Genomic DNA, 20,965 nt, shown 5'->3' on the forward strand with positions numbered 1-20,965 from the left:
CCACTAAGTCTGGTCTTTGACATACTGGTCAAATTTGATCATTTGTTCTACATGTTTCTCCTGCTCTGTCCGGGACCCTCTGTTGTAATTCTGGAGCGGTCAGTAGTGGTAGCAGGGCACCATCTAGTTCTTCTCATCTCAGAGTAGTGCAGGCTGTGCTTCATGTGATCCATTAGTTCTTTGGACTAATTGCTTCCTTAAGTCTTTAGTCCCCCCGCCCCCTCCTTTACACCAGTCTCAAGAGCGCAAGTGCTAACCAAAATGTTGGCAGTTCAAATCTGCCAGCTGCTCCTTGGAAACCCTATAGGGCAGTTCTGTTGTCCTATGGGGATGCTATGAGTCGGAATCTACTCAGCAGCAATGGGTTTGGGGTTTTTTGCTGCAGACTAGGAGAAACCAATAGTTGTATCTTAGATGGCCACTTGCAAGCTTTTAAGGCCCCAGATGCTACTCACCAAAGTAGGATGTAGAACATTGTCTTTAAGAACTATATTGTGCCAATTGATGTAGATGTCCCCCAAGTCTACAGTCCTTTGCCTTCAAGCCTGGGAACTTCATCCTGTGAGGTGTTTAGTTGCGTCTAAGAGGTTTCCCCGACTGCCACTTGTGTGCTCTGTTGTCTATATTAATATATGAGGAGCAACTATAGTCATGTATTTAGAAACTTCCACCTCTGAACCTACATCTGCCAGTGGGTGTGTTCCCTTACCCCCTCTCTGTACCCATTCGTAGATTATTGTTTGTTGATTCTATTCTTGCAGGATTGTCTATGCTATAGCGGTTACCATAAAACCAACCAAACCTGTTGCCATCGGGTCAATTCTGACTCATAGTGACCCTATAGGACAGAGTAGAACTCCCTCATAGAGTTTCCAAGGAGCGCCTGGTGGATTCGAACTGCTGACCTCTTGGTTAGCAGCTATAGATTCTAACCACTACACCACCAGGGTTTCCAGTAGTTCCCATAGTTGCCCTTTATTCCTGCATTCCTCTGAAGTCCACTCTTGCCTTGGTCATGTTGTGCTGACTTCTCCCATACTGTGTATTGCCTTTCCCTTCACCAGTATTCACTTGTGTCTATTATCTTTTTGGTAATTTTGCCTCTCTCTCCCTCCCATCCCTGGTAACCATAAAAAGTCTTTTTTTTCCTATGTGTAAATTTTTTATTACTTTATAAAAGCAGTCTCATATAATGTCTTTTTGTGACTGACTTATTTCACTAAGCATAACGCCCTCCAGATTCATCCATGTTGTGAGATGGTTCACGGATTCGTCATTTTTTTATCTTCCTGTAGTATTATTCCATTGTGTGTGTACCAAAGTTTATCTGTTGATGAGCACTTAAGTTGCTTCCACCTTTTTGCTATTGTGAATAATGCTGCAGTGAATATGGGTGTACACGTCTACTCATGTCAGAACTCCTATGTTTTTAAGGTATATGCCTGTGAGTGGGATTGCTGGATTACATGGTATTTATAGCTTTCTGAGGAAGCGCTATATTATTTTCCATACTGGTTGTACCATTTTACATTGCAACCAGCAGTGAATGAGTTCCAGTCTCCCCACATCCTCGCCAACATTTGTTGTTGTTTTTATTAGTACCAGTGACGTCGGTGAGATGGTATCTCATTGTAGTTTTAATTCGTATCTCTAATTGTTAATGATTGTAAGCATTTCTCCATCCTTCGTATGTTAGCAGCCTGAATGTCTTCTTCAGTGAAGTGGGTCTGTTCATATCCTTTGTCCACTTTTCAGTTGGGTTATTTGCCTTTTTTTTTTTGTTGATATGTTGAAGTTTTCTATACATGTTAGAGATTAGACCCTTGTCAGATATGTCATAGTCAAAATTTTTTTCCCAATCTGTAGGTTCTGTTTTTACTCTTTTGGAAAAGTCTTTGTTGAGCCTAAAAACTATTTTTTAGGAGGTCCCATTTATCTAGTTCATTTTCTTCTGTGTGTGCACTTTTAGTTATGTTTAATAATCTCTTTATGCCGTATCAGGGCACCTAGCATTGTCCCTAATTTTTCCTCCATGATTTTTATAGTTTTAGGTTTTATATTTAGGTCTTTTTGGTCCATTTTGAATTAGTTTTTGTATGTAGTGTGAGGTATAGGTCCTGTTTCATTTTTTTACATATAAATGTCCAATTTTGCCAGCACTGTTTGTTGAAGAGTCTATCTATTCCCCAGTCTCCTCTGGTCCTTTATCAAAGGTCAGCTATCCGTAGGTGCATGGGTTTACATCTGGATTCTCAATCTGTCCCACTGGTCTGTGTGCTGTTGTACCAGTACCAGGCTGTTCTGACTACCGTGGCTGTATAGTCGATTCTGGTATCGGGCAGTGTGAGGCCTCCTACTTTGTTCTTTTCTAATAAGGCTTACTTGGGGCCTCTTTCCCTTCCCTGTAAAGTTAGTGATTACTTTTTCCATCTTGGTGAAGAATTCTGTTGGGATTTGGATCGACATTACATTATATCTATGTATCGTTTGGGGTAGTACTGATATTTTCACATTCTTAAGTCATCCTATCCAAAAACATGGTATGTTTTTCCATTTATATAGGTCTCTTGGTTTCTTGCAGTAGTGTTTTGTAGTTTTCTTTGTATAAACTTTTTTACATCCCTGGTTAGATTTATTCCTAAACATTTTATCTTTTGGTGGCTATTGTAAATTGTATTGTTTTCCTGATTTCCTTTTCACAGTTCTCTTTGTTGATGTAGAGGAGTCCAGCTGATTTTTGTTATGTTAATCTTGTATCGTGCCACTATACTGAATGCTTCTATTAGTTCCAGTAGTTTTCTTGTGGAGTTTCTGTGTATAGAATCATATCTGTGAATACAGGGTTTTACTTCTTCCTTACCAATGTGGATGCCTTCTATTTCTTTTTCTTGCCTTTTTGTTCTCGCTAGGATTTCCAGTACAGTGTTCAGTAAGAGTGGTGATAAAGGGCATCCTTGTCTGGTTCCCATTCTCAGGGGACTGCTTTCAGAGTCTCTCCATTGAGGATGTTGGTTTTGTATAAATTCTCTTTATTATGATGAGGAATTTCCCTGTAATTCCTATTTTGTTCAGTTTTTATCAGGAATGGATGCTGAACTTCCTTTATCAGATGCCTTTTCTGCATCAAATTTATATGACTTTGTAGTCTTTTCCTTTGTTTTATTTATGTGGTAGATTAGGTTGATTGATTTCTAATGTTGAGCCAACCTTGCATGCCTGGTATGAATCCCACTTGGTCATGATGTATTATTTTTTGATATGCTGTTGCATTCTATTGGCCAGGATTTTGTTGAGAATTTTTGCATCTATATTCATAAGGGATATTGATCTGTAGTTTTCTTCTTTAGTGGTGTCCTTGACTGGCTTTGGTATCAGGGTTATGCTGGCTTCACAGAATGAGTTTGGGAGTATTCCTTTTCTATGTTCTGGAATAGTTTGAGTAGAATCATTGTCAACTCTTCTATGAATGTTTGGTAGAATTCTCCAGTGAAACTGTCTGGGCCAGAGGTTTTTTGGTTGAGAGTTTTTTTTATGACTCCTTCACAGTTTCTTCAGTGGTTAAGAGCTCTGCTGCTAACCAAAAAGTCAGCAGTTCAAATCCACCAGCTGCTCCTTGGAAACCTCATAAGGCAGTTCTATTCTGTCTTATAGGGTCCCTATGAGTTAGGATTGACTTGACAGCAACGAGTTCGGTGTTTTTTGCCTTTTTCTATTTCTTCTTTTGTTACAGGTCTGTTCAAATTTTGTACCTTGGTTTGTGTTAGTTTATGTAGGTGGTATATTCTTAGAAATCTGTCCACTTCCTCTAGGCTTTCAAATTTGTTAGAGTACACATTTTCATAGTATTCTGTTATGATCCTTTTTATTTCAGTTGGTTCTGTTGTGATGTTACCCACCTCATTTCTTATTCGGGTTATTTGCATCTTCTGTTCTGGTCATTTTGGCCAGTGGTTTCTCAATTTTATTCTTTCAAAAAATCAGCTTTGTCTTGTTGATTCTGTTGTTTTTCTGTTTTCTATTTATTTCTGCTCTGATTTTTCTTATTTTGTTTCTTCTGGTGACTGCGGGCTTCTTTTGCTGTTCTCCTTCTAATTGTTCAAGTTGTAGGGTTAATGTTTTGTCAGTCTTTTTTGATGTGTGCATGTTTATTGCTATAAACTGACCGCTGAGCACTGCTTTTGTTGTGTCCCAAAGGTTTGGATATGTTGTGTTTTCATTCTCATTTGATTTTAGGAATATTTTAATTTCATCTTTGATTTTTTTTCTATTATTCAGTAGTTTTTAAACAGGGTGTTTAGTTACCATTTGTTAGAATTTTTTTCCCTTTCCATTGCTCTTCCTGTTACTCATTTCTACTTTTATAGCACTGTGGTCAGAGAAGATGCTTTATTTCATTGTTCTGAATTTGTTGATGCTGCTTTGTGGACTAAAGTGTGGTCTGTTCTGGGGAGTGATCCTTGAGCAGCATTGCCGCTGGTGGCTGCTGTGCTCTGTGTATGTCTATGAGGTCAAGTTGCTTGGTTGTGGTATTTAGACCTTCTGTGTCTTTGCTGAGTTTCTTTCTAGTTGTTCAGTCTGTCATCAGGAGTGGTGTGTTAAAAGTCCCCTAATATTGTGGAAGTGTCTTTTCTCTTTTCAGTGCTGTTAGAGTTTGTTTTATATATTTTGGAGCTCTGTGGTTGGGTGTGTATATATTACAGTTATGTCCTCTTGGTGGACTGACCCTTTAATCATTATATAATGCCCTTGTCTTTTTATAGTGGATTTTGCTTTAAAATCTATTTTATCAGAGATTAATATTGCCTCTCCTGCTCTCTCTTGGTTGTTAGCTTGACACATAACCTTTACATCTAAGGTGTGTCTCTTGTAGATAGTGTATTGGTGGATCATGGCTTCTTTCCATGCTGCTACTCTCGGTCTTTTTACTTGACGATGTAGGCTGTTTACATTCAGCATGATTATCAAGAGGTATGAGTTTTTTACTATCATTTTCTTATGATTTTTTTCGTGGTGTTGATGGTTTCTTTGTTCTACTTACTTTTCTATGCTGAGTTTTTTTTTGTGTGTGGCCTGTCTTTTCATTTCCTTTATCGTTTTTGGTTTTGTGTGTGCTGAATCTTTACTCATCAAAATATAAAAAGAAAATCATAGTTTGTTGACTTGCTTTGTGGTTTCCTTGAAATTTACCTTTATCTTCCTGTGTTTAAAGCAGTAATGTACTTATTGATATTGCTTTGAATTCTCCATATGGAAGTTCCAAACCTATACGCTTTATTCCTCCTTTATGTTTTGAAGTGGTCATCAGTTACAGATTGATGTCTCTGGTTCCCTGTTTTCCGTCTTTTAGCTTTATTTTTGAAAGTTCTTTATCTGGGTTGATATGTCTGATGTTGTCAAGTGTTTTAATCTCAGGTTGTTGTCTGGTGTTTTATTAGTTTTCTGTCCGAAGGACTCCTGGAAGCATTTCTTGTAAAGTTGGTCTGGTTTTTACAAATTCCTTTCATTTCTGTTTATCTGGAAATGTCCTAATTTTGCCATCATATTTGAGGGATAATTTTGCTGAATAATAATTTTTGGCTGGCATTTTTTTTTTTCTTTAAAGATTTTATATGTATTATCCCATTGTCTTCTTGCCTGCATGGTTTCTGCCAAGTAATCAGAACTTAGTCTTATCAATGCCCCTTTGTAGGTAGGTGATCTTTCATTTTTCCCAAGCTGCTTTTAGGATTCTTTGTCTTCGGTTTTAGAAAGTTTGATTATCTCTTGGTGTTTGGCTATTAGGATCTATCTGGTATGGAGTTCGTTGTGCTTCATGTATATTAGGGAAGTTTTCTGTCAGCATATCTTCAACAATTCTTTCTGTGCTTTTTGTTGACTCCTCCCCTTCTGGGATTCCAATCACACATAAGTTATTCCTTTTGACGGTGTCCCACATAACTCTTAGCCTTTCTTCATTATTTTTTGATTGTTCCTCAAACAGATAGATGCGTGTCAAGGGATTAGTCTTCTCTTCCGCGGATCCTGTCCTCTTCCATTGTTTCAGTTCTACTCCTATGACTTTCTATCTCTGAGTTGTCAATTTCTGAAATTTTGTTAAGCTTCTGGATTTCTAGTTGCTGTTTCTATATCATTTCCAATTGTCTATTTTGTCATTTTTCTCTTGCATTGTTTTCCTGAATTCTTCTAGTATTTTGTCTGTGTTTTCCTTGAGTCCTTTGAGGATCCTGTACATAAACCTTTTGAGTTCTTTTTCAGGAAGCTCCATTATCTTTTCTTCCTCAGGGAGGATTTCTGGTTTGTTATTATGGTCACTTGCTGGGGCCATCTTGCCCTGCTTCTTTAGGTGGTTTGCTGTTGTCTCCAGGACATTAAGCTGTTACTGTATTTGATTTTTTCATTTGTATAAGTGTTTGCTGGGTCCTGTTTTTTATTGTTTTGGTGATTCCTGGCAGGTGTGGCTGGAGTGGTGTCCCCACCTGTCTTTGGGTGAGTGGAGTGGTGGGTAGGTGTGGGAGCTGGAGTCTCTGTTTACTGATCTTGCGGGGCAGCTGAGGGTGGGTTGGTTGGGCTTTGGCCTCTGTCTTTGGTTTGGTGGCTCAAGAGTGTGGAATGATGCTCTCTGCAGGCAGACTGGCCAGTGTGGTGGTAGAGGCACGGGAGGCAGTCACACAGTTGTTCTACCTCCACTTCCTCCTGGGCAGGGAGAGGGAAGGAACAGCAGGCAGGTGTTCGCTCAGTCTTGCTGCACCTGTTCCTGAGGTCATGGGCTGCTGCTCCTGAATATCTGATTCTGAATCTGGCACCCTCCCTCTCTCTGCTGCTTTCTGTGTGTATCTATAGAGGTTCTCTAATTTTGGGGAGAGTCATGAAGTTCCCTTGCTGTTTTCTTTACCCAAGGTCTCTGCTGGCTTTGTCCTAAGTTAGCTGCAGTGGGCTGGAAGAGCTGGCCGACTTCACTGTTCCATGTTACTCCTCTTTCACTGCTTTTCTTATTCCTTCCAGTCGTTCAGTCCCTAGACTTTATTTGATGTTCAGGGTTCCTGGACTGTTATCTTGCTTCTGTTTTGCTTGGTTTTTTGGGTCTTTGGTGCACGGGAATGTTATGGCACGTGTGCTAAGTCACCATCTCGCCCACATTCTGTAATAGTAAATGTTCTCGAGTTTTGTGGGGGGTGGCGGGGAGACTAGACTCTTGTATTCCAGTAATTATTGTTCTACACTGGATGGTATGTATTCTTTCCACCTAATAACTTGCCTGTCAATTTAATACCTATACAAAAAGGGAATCAAAAATAATATTGACTCTTAATACCAACTTCTTCATTTTCGTTGTTAATGGACAATATTTGCTCACTAAGCCTCTTGTTTCATGTGATAAATAACCTGATAACCACGTTGTATGATTCAGAAGACACAGAATATCCCAGCTCAGGCTCTTAATGGTAAGTGATTTTATGAACCTCGATTCTGTAAGAGATAGGGCTTTGTGAGCATTCAGGGAGACAGCATACATTAGAGCACTTATCTGAGTAAAGAGATGACTGCTGCACCGATGCCTGAAGCAACGGAAGGGGCCGGGTGACTCCTTGAGGCTAGAGCACAACTGGAAGAATAGTATACACTGGCATTTAAAACAATTACACATTTTAACTTAGTTCTCTTTCCCTCACAGGATTTCTCATCCTATTTATCAGATGGACTACATTTATCACCAAAGGGAAATGAATTTCTGTTCTCACACCTCTGGCCGTTGTTGGAGAAGACCACCTCTTCCCTGCCTTTGCTTCTTCCTTACTGGCGGGATGTAGTAGAAGCAAAACCTGAACTCAGTCTTCTGGGAGATGGGGACCATTAAGTTAATCACAGAAAACTCAAGTTTGGTTTGTTAATTTACAGAATGTTTCCAAGAAGATCAAAAAATAGTTCTCAAGGCTATTAAACTTTTGCTTATAATGCGTTTGCCACCAATATTAATAAAAGTACTAAGATTTTTCAGGAAACCTTATACTTGGGTACATTATGTTTTGAAATTATTAAATATTTATTGATTGATGCAGGTACCATCAGTGCCACTGCTACAAAAATATACCCTGAGCAGATGCTGAATTCTGTAAATGGCAAAAAGGTGAAGACAGTTTTGTTTTTTGAAAAGAATTTTATAAAAAATGGGTTTCTTACATTCTGCTGGAAACTCTTTCACTTTCATACATACACCCACACACCCCACTCACCTTATATTCCAAAAGTGTAACTAAAACATAAGAATATTGTGAATAGTTAAAAGATAGCAAATACCAAAGGGTACAAGTTCAAGTATTAGTGTAACAGGTATCCACGTAACAAACATCCTTAGGAAAAAGACATCATTTGTCACAGGTTTGGTTAGTTGCCCTCAGTTTACAAGTTAAAATGTGTTGGCTGCTGAACACATTTCAGTACTTAATTAAAAAAAAAAGCTTTTAACTATAATTTTATGGAAATCAATTCAATCTGGTCATTTTTATCCTTCACACAGTAAATGCAGACCATCCAGAATCCTGATGCACTATAAGAAGTTATGCACATATACACTTATAGGTCAATAAAACAGGTATGTAAGGTATCAATCAGCAGCTGCAGCATCCCGACCAGAGCAGCACACCCTATCCATCCCAGACCACCCCTGTTCTTTTAGTAAGGAATACCTCACTCCCACTCATCCACTACTGTTGGGAAACAGGCAACCATACTCTGTTCTCTGGAAGTGGCTGGTGAATTTTTTTAAGAGCATGGTCACAATACTAGGGATGCACAAGGTACTTACAAAACACAGAAAAAACACCTAGCAAATGGGAGCCCTAAACAGTTGAAAGGATTCTGGAATTCCATTGGTTAATATTATTTGTAACCCTCACTATAAGCTACAGTTTTAATTCTAGAAGATATTAAGAGAATTAGAGACATATTAACCCAAATTATTTCTAAATTTAGACGTGCAATTCTCCCTGCTGCTGAAAGCTCTGGGTAAAACTAAGAATTAGAACCCACTTTTAGGAGATAATTTATAACTAGGTTTTATCTCACTCCTTTGTCTTTACTTGAAGGCAAAAAAATAAGTTTATTCTGTGTTTCCAGTTGTCTTCACATATAACTGCTAAATAACTCATTATATTCAGTGGATCATTACAGTGTATAAAAAAAAAATCATCCCCCTAGTCAGTGCTGTTACCAATATAAAAGGTTAATTTACAAAAACGTAAATATGCACAACCTAATTCAGCTGTATTGTTCTACTTTTGCACCACAGGTTGAAGGATATTTTAAAGATCAAAAAAACTAAAACCTGAAAGGCTGGAAGTAAGCTAGGTTCATCTTACCTCTTGAAAAGGAAAAAGGCCTAACCACATGGTATTATGTACGTGAAGGAAGTTCAAACACATGACCAGCATCTGCTGTTAAGTCACTTCCTTATTTCTCCCAAATCTTCACAAAAGAGATGCAGTGATTTTAGGTCAAATCTATAAAAATATTTTGCATGCTTAGATCAAAGAGCTTAGAAAGGAAATGCCTAAACTAGCACTCTGTTTCTTTGCTGTCAACACGATTCTGACGCTGTAACTTAAAGGAGGATGCCTTCTCACTTCTTGTGACGGGACGGTCCGTGAGATCTTCAAAAGACTTTGCTGCAGTGCTGTTTGGGAAAGGGTCCTTCTCAAACACATCTTCATCGATGTGAGAGTCGGTGCTGGGGTCTTCCTGGATAGTGTCCATCCTCTGGTGGTCCAGTTTCGGAGGCACAGCAACTGGGGGCATCACTGGGGCAGGCTGCAGGGGCTGGAGACGGCCAGGAGTCTGGGGCGTAGGAAACGGTTTAATAATGCGAACCGATGCTGAATCCATGCTACTCAGCATCTCAACATTCTGAAAAGACATGGGGGTAGTTGATACCGGAAAAGATGAATCGACGTTCACAGTTCCAACCTTACCCACCAAACTGCTTTACCCTGTTCACACTGCGATCCCTTGTGCTGAGTAAAGCACTGGGCGAGAGCTCACTTAACCCAAGAAGTGACTCAAAATAGCTCTCAATTGTCCTGCCAGTTTAATTGTGCTGTTGGTTTACTGTTTTGAGGACCCAAAAGAGAATGCTCAAGAAACAAGCCTATCAAGATCTCAAGACAGGAAAAGATCTCAAAATATTAACTACTGTCATAATGAACATCTAAATCGTCCCTTACAGCTGTGAAGGGGAAGGGGAGAACAGCACTTCTCTTTTTAAATCTCCATCGTGCTCTTCTCAGTTTACCTAACACACAACCCACAGCCTTCCTGCGGTGACAGGGCCGCCCACTAGCAGAGGAAGGCTCAGGTCTAGGCCGCTCACTTTGCTTAAGAGCGTCTTAAAGTGCAACTGAAAGCGTTTTCTTTCAGGTGTATACTTACACTGGGGTGAAAGAGAGACAGAGATTCATACTGCTTATCCAATTTCTTATCCTAGAAAGAAAAGAACAGGAAGAAAAAGGTTATTCCTATAAATGAAATTCAGTTAATAAGCTCCCATTTCTTACAGGTACTGCTAACATTAAAAGAAGAACTTAGAACCTGAGTTGTACAAAGTGGTTAGTAGGTTCAACAGATAGTGAATTTCTCAAATTCTGCCACCAGTCTGAAGCGTTTGCATCAAAAAAAGAAACACATTTTTTGGCATTAAGTTCTGAAATAGACAAAGTTTAATTGCTATTTTCCAGAGATTTCTCTCCCTATGGGCAGGAACATAAGGGCGTTTCCTGTTGAGTGGTCAGAGCAGACTACCAGTTCCTGACCCACCAATTAAAGGGGCAGCTCGTAGGAAGGCTTAAGGTTGGCTATACTCAGAGTTTCACTCAGCATGACCTCATCGCCCCAGCCCGCCACAGCCTTATATCATTCTCAGCCGTTTTCACAGCTTCTGTGGCCCACAACTCCGGTGGGCAGGTATCTATTGCAGGAATTAGGCCTCTAGTTCCTACTTCATACTCCTCCAGAAGGCTGACACATGGGGCCACCACTGCCCCAATCCAGGCCAGTGGCTGAAGAATAACAGGTGACAAAGGACAAGGCAAGAGACCAGGCCCAAGATCACAGCCTCAGCTTCGAGTCTGAGTGCCAGGAACATGACTATGGCCAGAAGTCAGTCTGCAGGCAAGGATCATGCCTCACAGTTCACCTTCCACTGTAAACAAAGGAGTTCCACTCCCAAGAGCAACCTAGCGGATGGCAGTTTCCTCCAGAGACAGAGCGTCATCTGTCAAAGCTTCAACACGTCACCTTTAAACAGCCTTATTCCAGCAGGGGCAGGTGCTCCCTCAAATGTCCCTGAAGAGAAATTCTCAGCGAGATGGCCATCGTGCTCACCACTCTGAGGACAGATGCGCGGTGAGATGGCTACGGGCAAGATAATCCAGAGGGAAAAGAAAAGGTAGCAGAAGGCCTGGCAAAAACTTCCTGTCGTTAGAGTTAGCTGGGCTTGAACCTTTCAAGTGCTCATATGAGGGGTGCCATGAAAGCACTTTAGAATACAAGTCTGGATGCCTAGGTCTGATTTCCTCATCTGTAGAGCAAACAAATCTCCATTTTCCCATAGAAAGAAGGTGAATGGACTTTTAAGAAATGTTTTAAAGGGCCTGAAGCTCATGAAGTACCTGGACTTCCTATTACTTGCTGGGAACAAGAATAAAAAAAGATAGGTCACTATTAACTCGGAGGATTTGAGTACTCTACAATAATGCCAAGAATCTATGGGTAACATCTTTGGAATGATGATGCTTGACATCTGCTCTATTATAACAAATTTAGCCTGAAAATGCTCTTGGTTAGAAGCTTTAGTCATCAAAGGTCCTAGACAGAAGTCCAGTGAAACAGCCTCCTGTGCTTGTTAGGCATATAAACTCCTCAAAGATTACACGCTAGAAAAAAACACCCATAAAAAATGTAGTTCTTTCAAAGGACTATTAACTGAGTCTTTTAAAAGATGTTTTCCTAAGGATAGCACCTAAAAACGTCACTGGAAACATCAAGGTTAGATTTTGCTAAGAACAAATTACATCTTCTCGAAAGACTATATGGTTGGAGTTGCCCAGTTTTAAGATGTTTCAGTGCTTGAAGACTGTGACTTACCACACAGTGAACCAGAATGCTGAAAGGGATCCAAAATACCAAGGAGAAAACCAGGACTGAACCAACAATGTTGTCTGCCAAGAACTTCCCTGTGAACAAACACAAACATCGAATGTCTTGGTCAGGTACTACAGAAATCTAAAATTAAATGCTCTCATAATATTATCATTGTGCTAAATGGCACAGAGTTGCTGGCTAGATGACACCACCAACACAGTACTGAGAACAGTGTCTGAGCACCTATGTTAGACCTGACCATCTCTCCAAATCAACCATTGCTTTAAAGACATCGCCCTGACAGACTTGTTGATAAGGCTAGCTTACAAAGCGTTTAACATATTCCCTGGAGTAAATGTGTCAAGAGACTAACAGGGACTACTTATTACTGGTAGTGACTGCTTAAGACGACAAGGTTTTTGTTATCTGGGTATTATTTTTGTGACTAAATTCTCAATTATGGACTCTAGAGGACATAAACAACTGCAAAACTCTGAGGATCAACTTCAAATGACTCTTAAAACAGGATTCAGACTTAAAATCAACTGAATGCTACGTATGCTATCATGTATTCGTTTTTTAGTACAGAAGGAAGCCGATATTTTGACTAAAGTATTGATTTCCCTTGTCTGAAAATCTGTGCATCCAAACTACAGAGGGAGAGGCTTATACTGAGTCCATTTTATTCTAGCGGTCAAGGTTATTTTATAACAACAGTGGTAAATATTTCTGTCTTCTATTTCAAGATTAGACCATATCACTCTGAATCCACACTTTCCTAATGCCATCACAGCAATTAGCTCCGTTCTAAGAACAACCTAGGGAAATCACTTACCAAAAGTATTGATGCTAAGCTTGTCAATGAAACTCCAAAATCGCTCAATGACATCCTGCACTCGTTTCTCACATTTGCCCTGTGAGAAGAAAACAAACAGCATTACCCACACACAATGCATTTAGAAGCAACATGGCTTTGTAAACATAACTGACATGTAAAAGGCTTCGGAAAAATCAAATATGTAAGGGCCCATCTTTGACAGTGGGTAATAATTTAAATAGTATAGGTACCCAAGAAAGCAGGATATAGTGTCATTGGCACTTTCACAATTAGTCGATTTTGATAAATAAGTTAGAATTACCAGGAGACAAAACTCAAGAAAAGCTAGTTTATTAAGATGGGGCCATGTCAGCAAGGACTGTAATGATAGAACACAAGCACAAAGAGAACAGGAAAAAACAGACTTCCTAAAGAATCCTTTCTAAACTTTTTTGAAAAATTCTGGTTCTGCAGCAAAAAAGGATCTGACTTAGGTGAGTCAAGCAGCTTTGCAGGTCTTTCCAGCTATTCAGCACCTGTTTCAAAATCACGACTTGAACCACTTTGCAATCTTAGTCAATTTTATAATTATATGGATTGAATTATGTCCCCCGAAATAATGTGTTGTAAATCCTAACCTCTAAACCTGTGGTTATAATCCCATTTGGGAATGGGTTGTCTTTATGTTAAGAGGCAGGATTGGTATAGGGTATATCTTGAGTCAGTCTCTTGAGAGAGAGAATAAACAAGTGAGCAGAGGAGAGACAGGATAAGCTGACAAGACAAGGACCTTCCTCCAGAGCTGACACAGGCAGAAAGCCTTCCCGCAGAGCCAACACCCTGAATTTGGACTTCTAGTCTCCTAAACTGTGAGAAAATAATTTCTGTTTGTCAAAGCCATCCACTTGTGGTATTTCTGTTATAGCAGCACTAGATAACACAGACAGACCCACTGCCTAAAAACAACTTTTCAAGATGTACCAGCCAAGGACAGAGTCTCCTGCTAAGGAGAGCTCATACCCAGTTACCTGAAAGCACTTGGCCTTTTCCTTCTAAATAATGCTCATATATACTAAAATACAAACATTCTTTTAAACAAAAACAATGAGAAAGATATGGCAGCATTCGTGTTTTGATTTCCTCCTATTTGCAAAACCAAATGTTTACAATATAAAAACATGCAGTCTGACTTTTACGGAAAAAAAAGTCAGAGGCTGTACCTTATTAAGTAAATACTCACGTTCATGTCACAGAAACCCACTGTACAGGGCTTTCCTTTCCTCAGAAATAAGTTCTTTTGTTCAGCATCGACATAGGGCACGCAGCGGCCAGCGCGGTCCCGGCAGCACACCTTGCAGGAGTTGTCAGTTTCTGCAACAGAGAACACGTGTCGGCAGCTGGAGACCCTCAGAGACATGGCTCCCTCCTTCCTCTCTTTCTTCTCTGGTCATGCTCTCAAAGAGGGGAGGCATCACATTTGGCTTTTAATTCAAAAGCTGATACTGTCCATATTTCACCCCTGGGGATAATTCCCGAGTTTACACTCCTCAGCGCTCAGTACTAACAAAGTTAAAAACTACTTACACAGAAAATCTCCTCTCTTTTATGCATTAAGAAGCTTCTCTTAAAAGCCAAATTATTCTACTTCAGGTTCTTCATAATGCTCTTCTAAAATGTTCCCCTTTTCCTGACATTTTCACCACACGCTGATGTAAGTCTTTGGCTTCCCACTGAAGGCTCAGCACTCCCGCGGGAGCCAATGTCGTCTGTCCATTGGAAAGCGTGCAGTGCAGGGGCTGAGCACCCACCACGGCGTGAGCACCCACCACAAAGTGAGCATCCACCACAAAGTGAGCATTGCGGCCTACGCGTCAAACTGCCCGCACAAGACCAACCTCTGACGGCGTAAGGAATCCAAGTAACACAACCGCACACCAGATGAGCCATCTGGGCACACGTGTGAATGGCAGACATGTCAAAATACTAAACTGGCAGTGTGTGCAGGGTATGGTATTTGATTCGATAGAATGTCAGCATTTATACTGACTTAGGAAAAATAAAAATCAGCTTGAACACAAAAACAAGCAAAGCTACTAGAAAGGAAAAACAAAATCCTTGCCATCATTCACTCTTTTATCAAATACTCATTGGGCATTTACTGTTGTCAGGCACTGTCCTTCCAGGGCACCCCAAGCCTCTTCCCATCATTCAGGAAATTACTGACACGGCACCTACTGTGGTGTCCTCTTTGTTGACATGTTACTCCACCAGGAAGGGCCACTTACTCCATTCTGTAGATGGTAAGCTCTCAACCCGGTGATTTAAGCACCTGAGCTCTTTGATTATTTTACTTTGCAAAGAGGCAGAACCTTTCACCAACTGGAACGCTGCCTGGCTGAAGTGAAGGGGAAAGCACAGAGTCTAACCAGTCCCTAACCAACCCCTGAGGTACTTCTTCAGACCCTAAACCAAACCAAAAACCAAACCCACTGCTGTTGAGTCAATCCCAATTCATAGCAACCCTAGAGCTCCAAAAATAGAGTGAAAACCTAAAGAAAACTTAGAGGCCAGCATGATGCCACCATTACAAGAGGCTCCCGCCTCAGGCTGCTCTGACAGGGATCAGAGGGGAAAGGCCCGTTCCTGCTGACAAGGGCGATAACCCTTCATATGGTGCCGGGGCCAGATGCTGGAATTAGCTGTGGGGCTGAAGTCTTGAAGGAGCATCCTTGTTCACTGCCAATGGCAAACAGGCAGCTACTGCTGCTTTCACAGTATGTTTGTGATGCAAGGAGAGAGGCGACAGACCCCCACCCATGACAAAATTCCCTCCTACCCCACCCCCATGCCTGCCACACAGAGAGCCTGAAAATGCAGCAAGAAAAAGACCCACACTGGGTTTCACTGTGACAACAGAGGAGCCAGGATCTGAACCCAGGTATCTCTCCAGACACTGGCCGGCCTCCACACTACCCTTGTCCCTGGCTTGGTTCTCACTGCCCTGGCCAGCAGTGAGTGGCCGACCAAGCCAGGCTTCCAAATGGAGGGGTGGGCCCAAGAGACAAATGCCATCTTCTCCCCTGCAGGGACCCAGCATGAAAATGCGCTCACCGTTACACGCACAGGACTCCAGCTTCTGCTCCCGCTCACAGAAGGGAATACACTTTCCATCTTTACACTTGCCGAGATCCAAGCAAACTGTGTCATCGTCCGCATTTCCAGGAGGGGGGCACTCACTGCTATTACCTGCGAGCATACAGATATCACGCTCAGTCACCTGTCAACCAGGGCGAGAGGTGCACAAAACACTGCTTCTCATAAAAGAAATGACAACCTTCCAAGTAACAGTGACCCACAGGGCAAGAAGGACAACAGCCTATAATCAATCAGCCAATAAGCATTATGGGGAGCCTGGCCACACACCAAGTGTTATGCTGCACACGTTCCTGCCCTCATAAATGCCCTGGATGGCAATATTCAAAGTCTCCATTTCCTCATCTCACATCCACAGCTCTAATGTGTTTTTCTTTTACCTTTCTACTGTGATACAGGAACCCTGGTGGTACAACGGTTAAGTGCTCACTGTTAATCAAAAGGTCAGAGGTTTGAACTCATCCATCAGCAGCTCTGAGGGAGAAAGACCTGGCGATCTGCTTCTGTAAGGATTACAGCCTACGAAACCCTATGGGGCAGTTCTACTCTGTCCTATAGGGTTGCTATAAGTTGAAATCGGCTCAACCGCACACAGCAATAACCATCTATAACATACATATCATGTATATGTCCTATTATCACTAATAAAACAAACGCCTGTGAACCATTACTTTAAAAGGCCAATGCGACAATACCCTGAACCCCGTGTTATTCATTCTCACGCCTTTATTTATATTCTTTCCACGTATATAAATAAGTACCTCTAAACCAGAGGTCAGCACACTCTTTCTGTAAAGGGACAGACAGTAACATTTAACAGGCCAGACAGTCTCTGACGCAACTGCCCACCTCTGTCTGTTCCTGGAGCACAAGACTGCCACACACAACACAGAATGAATGGGCGTGGCTGTGTTCCAACAGGACCATCAACACTGAAATCTGAATTTCATAAATTTTCACGTGCCATGAAATAGGACTGTTGTTTTCTTTTTTTGATCATTTAAAATGGAAGTCAAAAAAAAAAATTTCTTAGCTTACAGACATACAAAGATAAGCACCAGATCAAACTTGGCCCACAGACCACAATTTGCCAGGTTCTGTTCTAAACAATACATTTTTTAAAATTTTGCCTATTTTTGACCTTTAAAGAAAAGGAGCCACATAGTAGGTATTCTTCTGTGACTTTCTTTTCGCTCAGCATTATGTTTTTGACCTTTATCCATGTTGGTGAGTAGAGCTTTAATTCATACATATGCACCAAAACAAAAAACCAAACCCACTGATGTGGAGTCGATTCCAACTCACAGTGACCCTACAGGACAGAGCAAAACTATCCCACAGGGTTTCCAAGGAGCAGCTGGTGGATGCGAACTGCCGACCTTTTGGTTAGCAGCCGAGCTTGTAACCACTGCACCACCAGGGCTCCACACATACACAGGCACCTACTTTTCCCTTTTCCATAACATGGGCATACCAAAAAGCTTGCTTTCTTCTGAGTACAGAAACAGTTGTTTCTACTTTTTTGATGTTATTAAAAATGCTGCCACGAAAATTCTTACACATATCTCCCAGTGAACCTGTCCAAGGGTTTCTTCCGGGCATAAACTTACAAGTACAATTGCTGAGTCTTAGTCCCACACTCAACTCTAAGTAACCTCGAACCATGTACAGCTCTACGTTCCCACTAGCAGGGTGAGCGCTCACAAATACGGCTTCTGGTTTCATTCTGAAATTGCCCTCCTGAAGGTCACCACTGACTTCCGTATCACCAAATCCAATGGCCATTTTCCTGTCCTCATCTTACCTGACTTTTCAGCAGAATTTAATGTAGTGATCACTCCCTCTTTCTAGAAAAACCACTCTTTTGGTCCCTGTGACACCACGCTCACCAGATTTTCCTCCTAGCCTACTGACAATACTGTCTCAGTCACCTTTGCTGCTTCCTCCTCCTCACCTACCCAATCTCAAATGCTGGACGTCCCACAGAGCTTAATCCAGGACCTTCTCTATTCTTCTAGCTTCCTAGATAATTTCATTCATTCCCATCTATATGCTGACAGCCTCAAAGTTACAGCACCAATTCTAACTTCACCCTCAAGCCCAGACCTATGAGTATTTGACACCGCACGGAGGCATCTCAAACTGAAAGTTCAACTCTTAATCTCACCCCGCCCCCATCCACATCTTCCCATTTCAGTAAACTGCACTATTTCAATTCTGAATTGGCTTTCTCCCAATCCTCTGTCCCTAATGCCCATGTCTAAACTGTAAGCAAATCTTGTCATTTCTACCTTTAAAATGGTCTTGAGTTCATTCATTCTTGTTCACATTCATTGCTACGACCTTAGTCCAAGGCACCAATCTCTACTGCAGTTAACTCGGTAATCTCTACACTCTTACCCAAACGCACCATCACTCTTTCCTCAGTGTAGGAGACCCAACAGTCTTGGAACCCCCTATTTAAAACACTTAAGTAGCGTCCCAATGTACTTGGAATAAAATGCAAACTCCCTATGAAGTCTCTGAAACACTGCATGACCTGGCCTCTGCCTCCCTCCCCAACTTCGCCTCGTATAGCTCTCCCACAGCTACAAGGGTCTACGAGGAACACTCCAAGGTCTTTCTAAGCTCAGAAAATGAACACATGCAGTTCCCTCTCCCTAGAATGCTCTTGTTCCCACTCTTCCCTGGCTGCCTTTTTCTGATCCCTTACATCTTGTCTCAAGGACCTTCTCTTCTGAGACATCCTGAGTGCCCTAAATTGATGTGCTTTCTCCCATGTCCTTTACCCTCTATCACTATATACTATTTATTTCCTTCATAGCATATGCTTTGCAATTAATATCTATTTGATAATCTATGACTTTCTCTCTCCCACCACTAGACTGGTAAGCTTCAGAGAGCAAGGATCACATTTATTTATTAGTCAGTATATATCTAATCCCTATCACACCGTAGGTACACCAGAAGTATTTTTTGAATGACTCAGTAATTTTTAGAGACAAAGAAAAGTCACTGAAGGAAGTTCAACTGGGAACAGAGAGGACAGAATGAGTGGCTCACGGAAAATCAACAGCACAAGCAGTTTAAAAGTCAACACAAGGAGAGAAACACTATTGCACGAAAGCGGCAGACTATCCGGAGTTCTGGAGGACTAGTCTTTCAACTGGATGGAACCAGTCAAAAGAATCCTGACTTAAAGGGCCGTGAAGCAGTAACACAGAACTTAAAAGAAATCTGGCTTATTTCATATAAAAGCAACTGTTTAAGTACCTTATACCAGGCACTTTGTTGGGCACTGTACATATTTTATTTCTTAACTTATAAAACCCTTTTCAGGCACTGGGCATTTGTAGTATCAACAAGACAGTCTGTTACGGATTGAGTTGACATCCTAAGCCCTGTACTGGTGAATGTGACCATTTCTGGATACAGGGTCTTTCCCTGAAGACATAAGTTAACAAGGTCATACCAGAGTAGGGTGGGTCCTAATTCTTTCTCAGTGGTGTTTTATAAGAAGAGAGAAGAGACACAGAGATGGGGTCACACTGGGGGAAGACAGACACCACGTGCAGATGCATCTAAGGGCCAGCGAGTGGCAAGAAACACGTTGAACTACCGGAAGCTGAAAGAGCCCGAGAAGGATCTTCCCCTAGAGCAGACAAAGAAAACATGGCCCCGCCGGAGCCTTGAATTTGGGCTTCTGGCCTCCAGAACTGTGTGACGATAAATTTCTGCTCTTCAAAGTCACCTGCCTTGCGGTATTTTGTTGTAGCAGCCCTAAGAAACTAAGACAGAGTTAGTTATTCAACAAACTACCACTGCTGGAAGCAAGCTACATTACAAAAGTACAGTCAGCTCAGTGAATATGCATACTGTGTATCATTTTTATATTTTTAGTATATGATGCTGTCCTGAACATATATGTAAAAAATGCTTAATGAGTATTTGTTGAACACCTACTGTCCTTAATAAGGCTAAAATCAGTACCAGATGTAAGAAGATAACTAAAAAGGTAGCATCATCGATTAACAAGGTTCTCTAAGTTAGCACGGACCAGAATCACCTGAAGGAACGTTGTAACAACGGCTGCTGGGCCCCATTCCCAGAATTTCTGTTGCAGTAGGTATGGGGTCGGGGTGGGGGGGCCGAGAATTCCCATTCTAACAAGTTCCCAAGTTATGCCATGCTGTTGGGCGCAAAATGTTGATTCCTTATAATAAGCTTATCCTCTGTTAGCTGCTACTTCATGTGAAAATATTAAGAGAACAAAAGGCTGCTCGAAAAGAACAGCGAATCCATTTTTTTCCAATTGTTTTATATATGTTTACTTAAAAAGAAGCCATCTTTCAGAACCTATTTTTATTATTGTAATAATAAAGACTGAAACACTGAGCACAGTGAGAAAACGTTTTTGAACACATAATTCTGAGATATTCAGGCTCCTGACCTCTGGCAAACAAATGTGATACTGACAGATCTCAGAACATAAAAGCTGTAAGCAATATGTTATAAGATGCATATTTAAAAACCAAAGGAAAAACCAAAATAAGATACAACTTTATGCCACTTGGATGGCCACAATTAAAAAGACAGTAACAAGTGTTGGCAAGGATGTGGAGATACTGGAACCCTCATACACTGCTGGTGGGATTGCAAAATGGGGGAGCCACTTTGTAAAACAATCTAGCAGTTCCTCTAAAGATTAAAAGTTACCGCATGACCTAGCAATTCCACACACCTAGGTAAACACACAACGGAAATGAATATAATACACCCACATAAAAACTTGTACTTCAATGTTCATAGCAGCATTATTCATAATAGTCAAAAAGGAGAAACAACCAAAGTGTCCATCAACCG

At 41.1% G+C, this 20,965-nt stretch overlaps 2 protein-coding genes across 6 annotated transcripts in view; one reads left to right on the plus strand and one right to left on the minus strand.

Annotated features, from left to right (window-relative positions):
* Positions 1 to 16,196, plus strand: part of IAH1 (isoamyl acetate hydrolyzing esterase 1 (putative)) — a 35,632-nt gene extending 19,436 nt beyond the window's left edge. For 2 of the 3 annotated variants that reach the window (XM_003411878.4, XM_023550415.2), the window contains exon 6: positions 7,673 to 16,196. In XM_003411878.4, coding sequence (XP_003411926.1) covers positions 7,673 to 7,855 — 183 coding nt within the window. In that variant the 3' untranslated portion in view covers positions 7,856 to 16,196. The remainder of the gene's footprint in view (positions 1 to 7,672) is intronic. The other variant, XM_064295020.1, reaches the window with a different exon arrangement.
* ADAM17 (ADAM metallopeptidase domain 17) overlaps positions 1,737 to 20,965 on the minus strand; it is a 55,091-nt gene continuing 35,862 nt past the window's right edge. For all 3 annotated transcript variants that reach the window (XM_064295015.1, XM_064295016.1, XM_064295017.1), the window contains 6 exons: positions 16,061 to 16,195; positions 14,190 to 14,320; positions 12,968 to 13,046; positions 12,136 to 12,224; positions 10,423 to 10,473; positions 1,737 to 9,900 (listed from right to left, as the gene is read on the minus strand). In XM_064295015.1, the coding sequence (XP_064151085.1) occupies positions 9,553 to 9,900; positions 10,423 to 10,473; positions 12,136 to 12,224; positions 12,968 to 13,046; positions 14,190 to 14,320; positions 16,061 to 16,195 (833 nt within the window). In that variant the 3' untranslated portion in view covers positions 1,737 to 9,552. The remainder of the gene's footprint in view (positions 9,901 to 10,422; positions 10,474 to 12,135; positions 12,225 to 12,967; positions 13,047 to 14,189; positions 14,321 to 16,060; positions 16,196 to 20,965) is intronic.

This window comes from Loxodonta africana, chromosome 12 (genome assembly GCF_030014295.1).
Source record: "Loxodonta africana isolate mLoxAfr1 chromosome 12, mLoxAfr1.hap2, whole genome shotgun sequence".
Classification (NCBI taxonomy): Eukaryota; Metazoa; Chordata; class Mammalia; order Proboscidea; family Elephantidae; genus Loxodonta; species Loxodonta africana.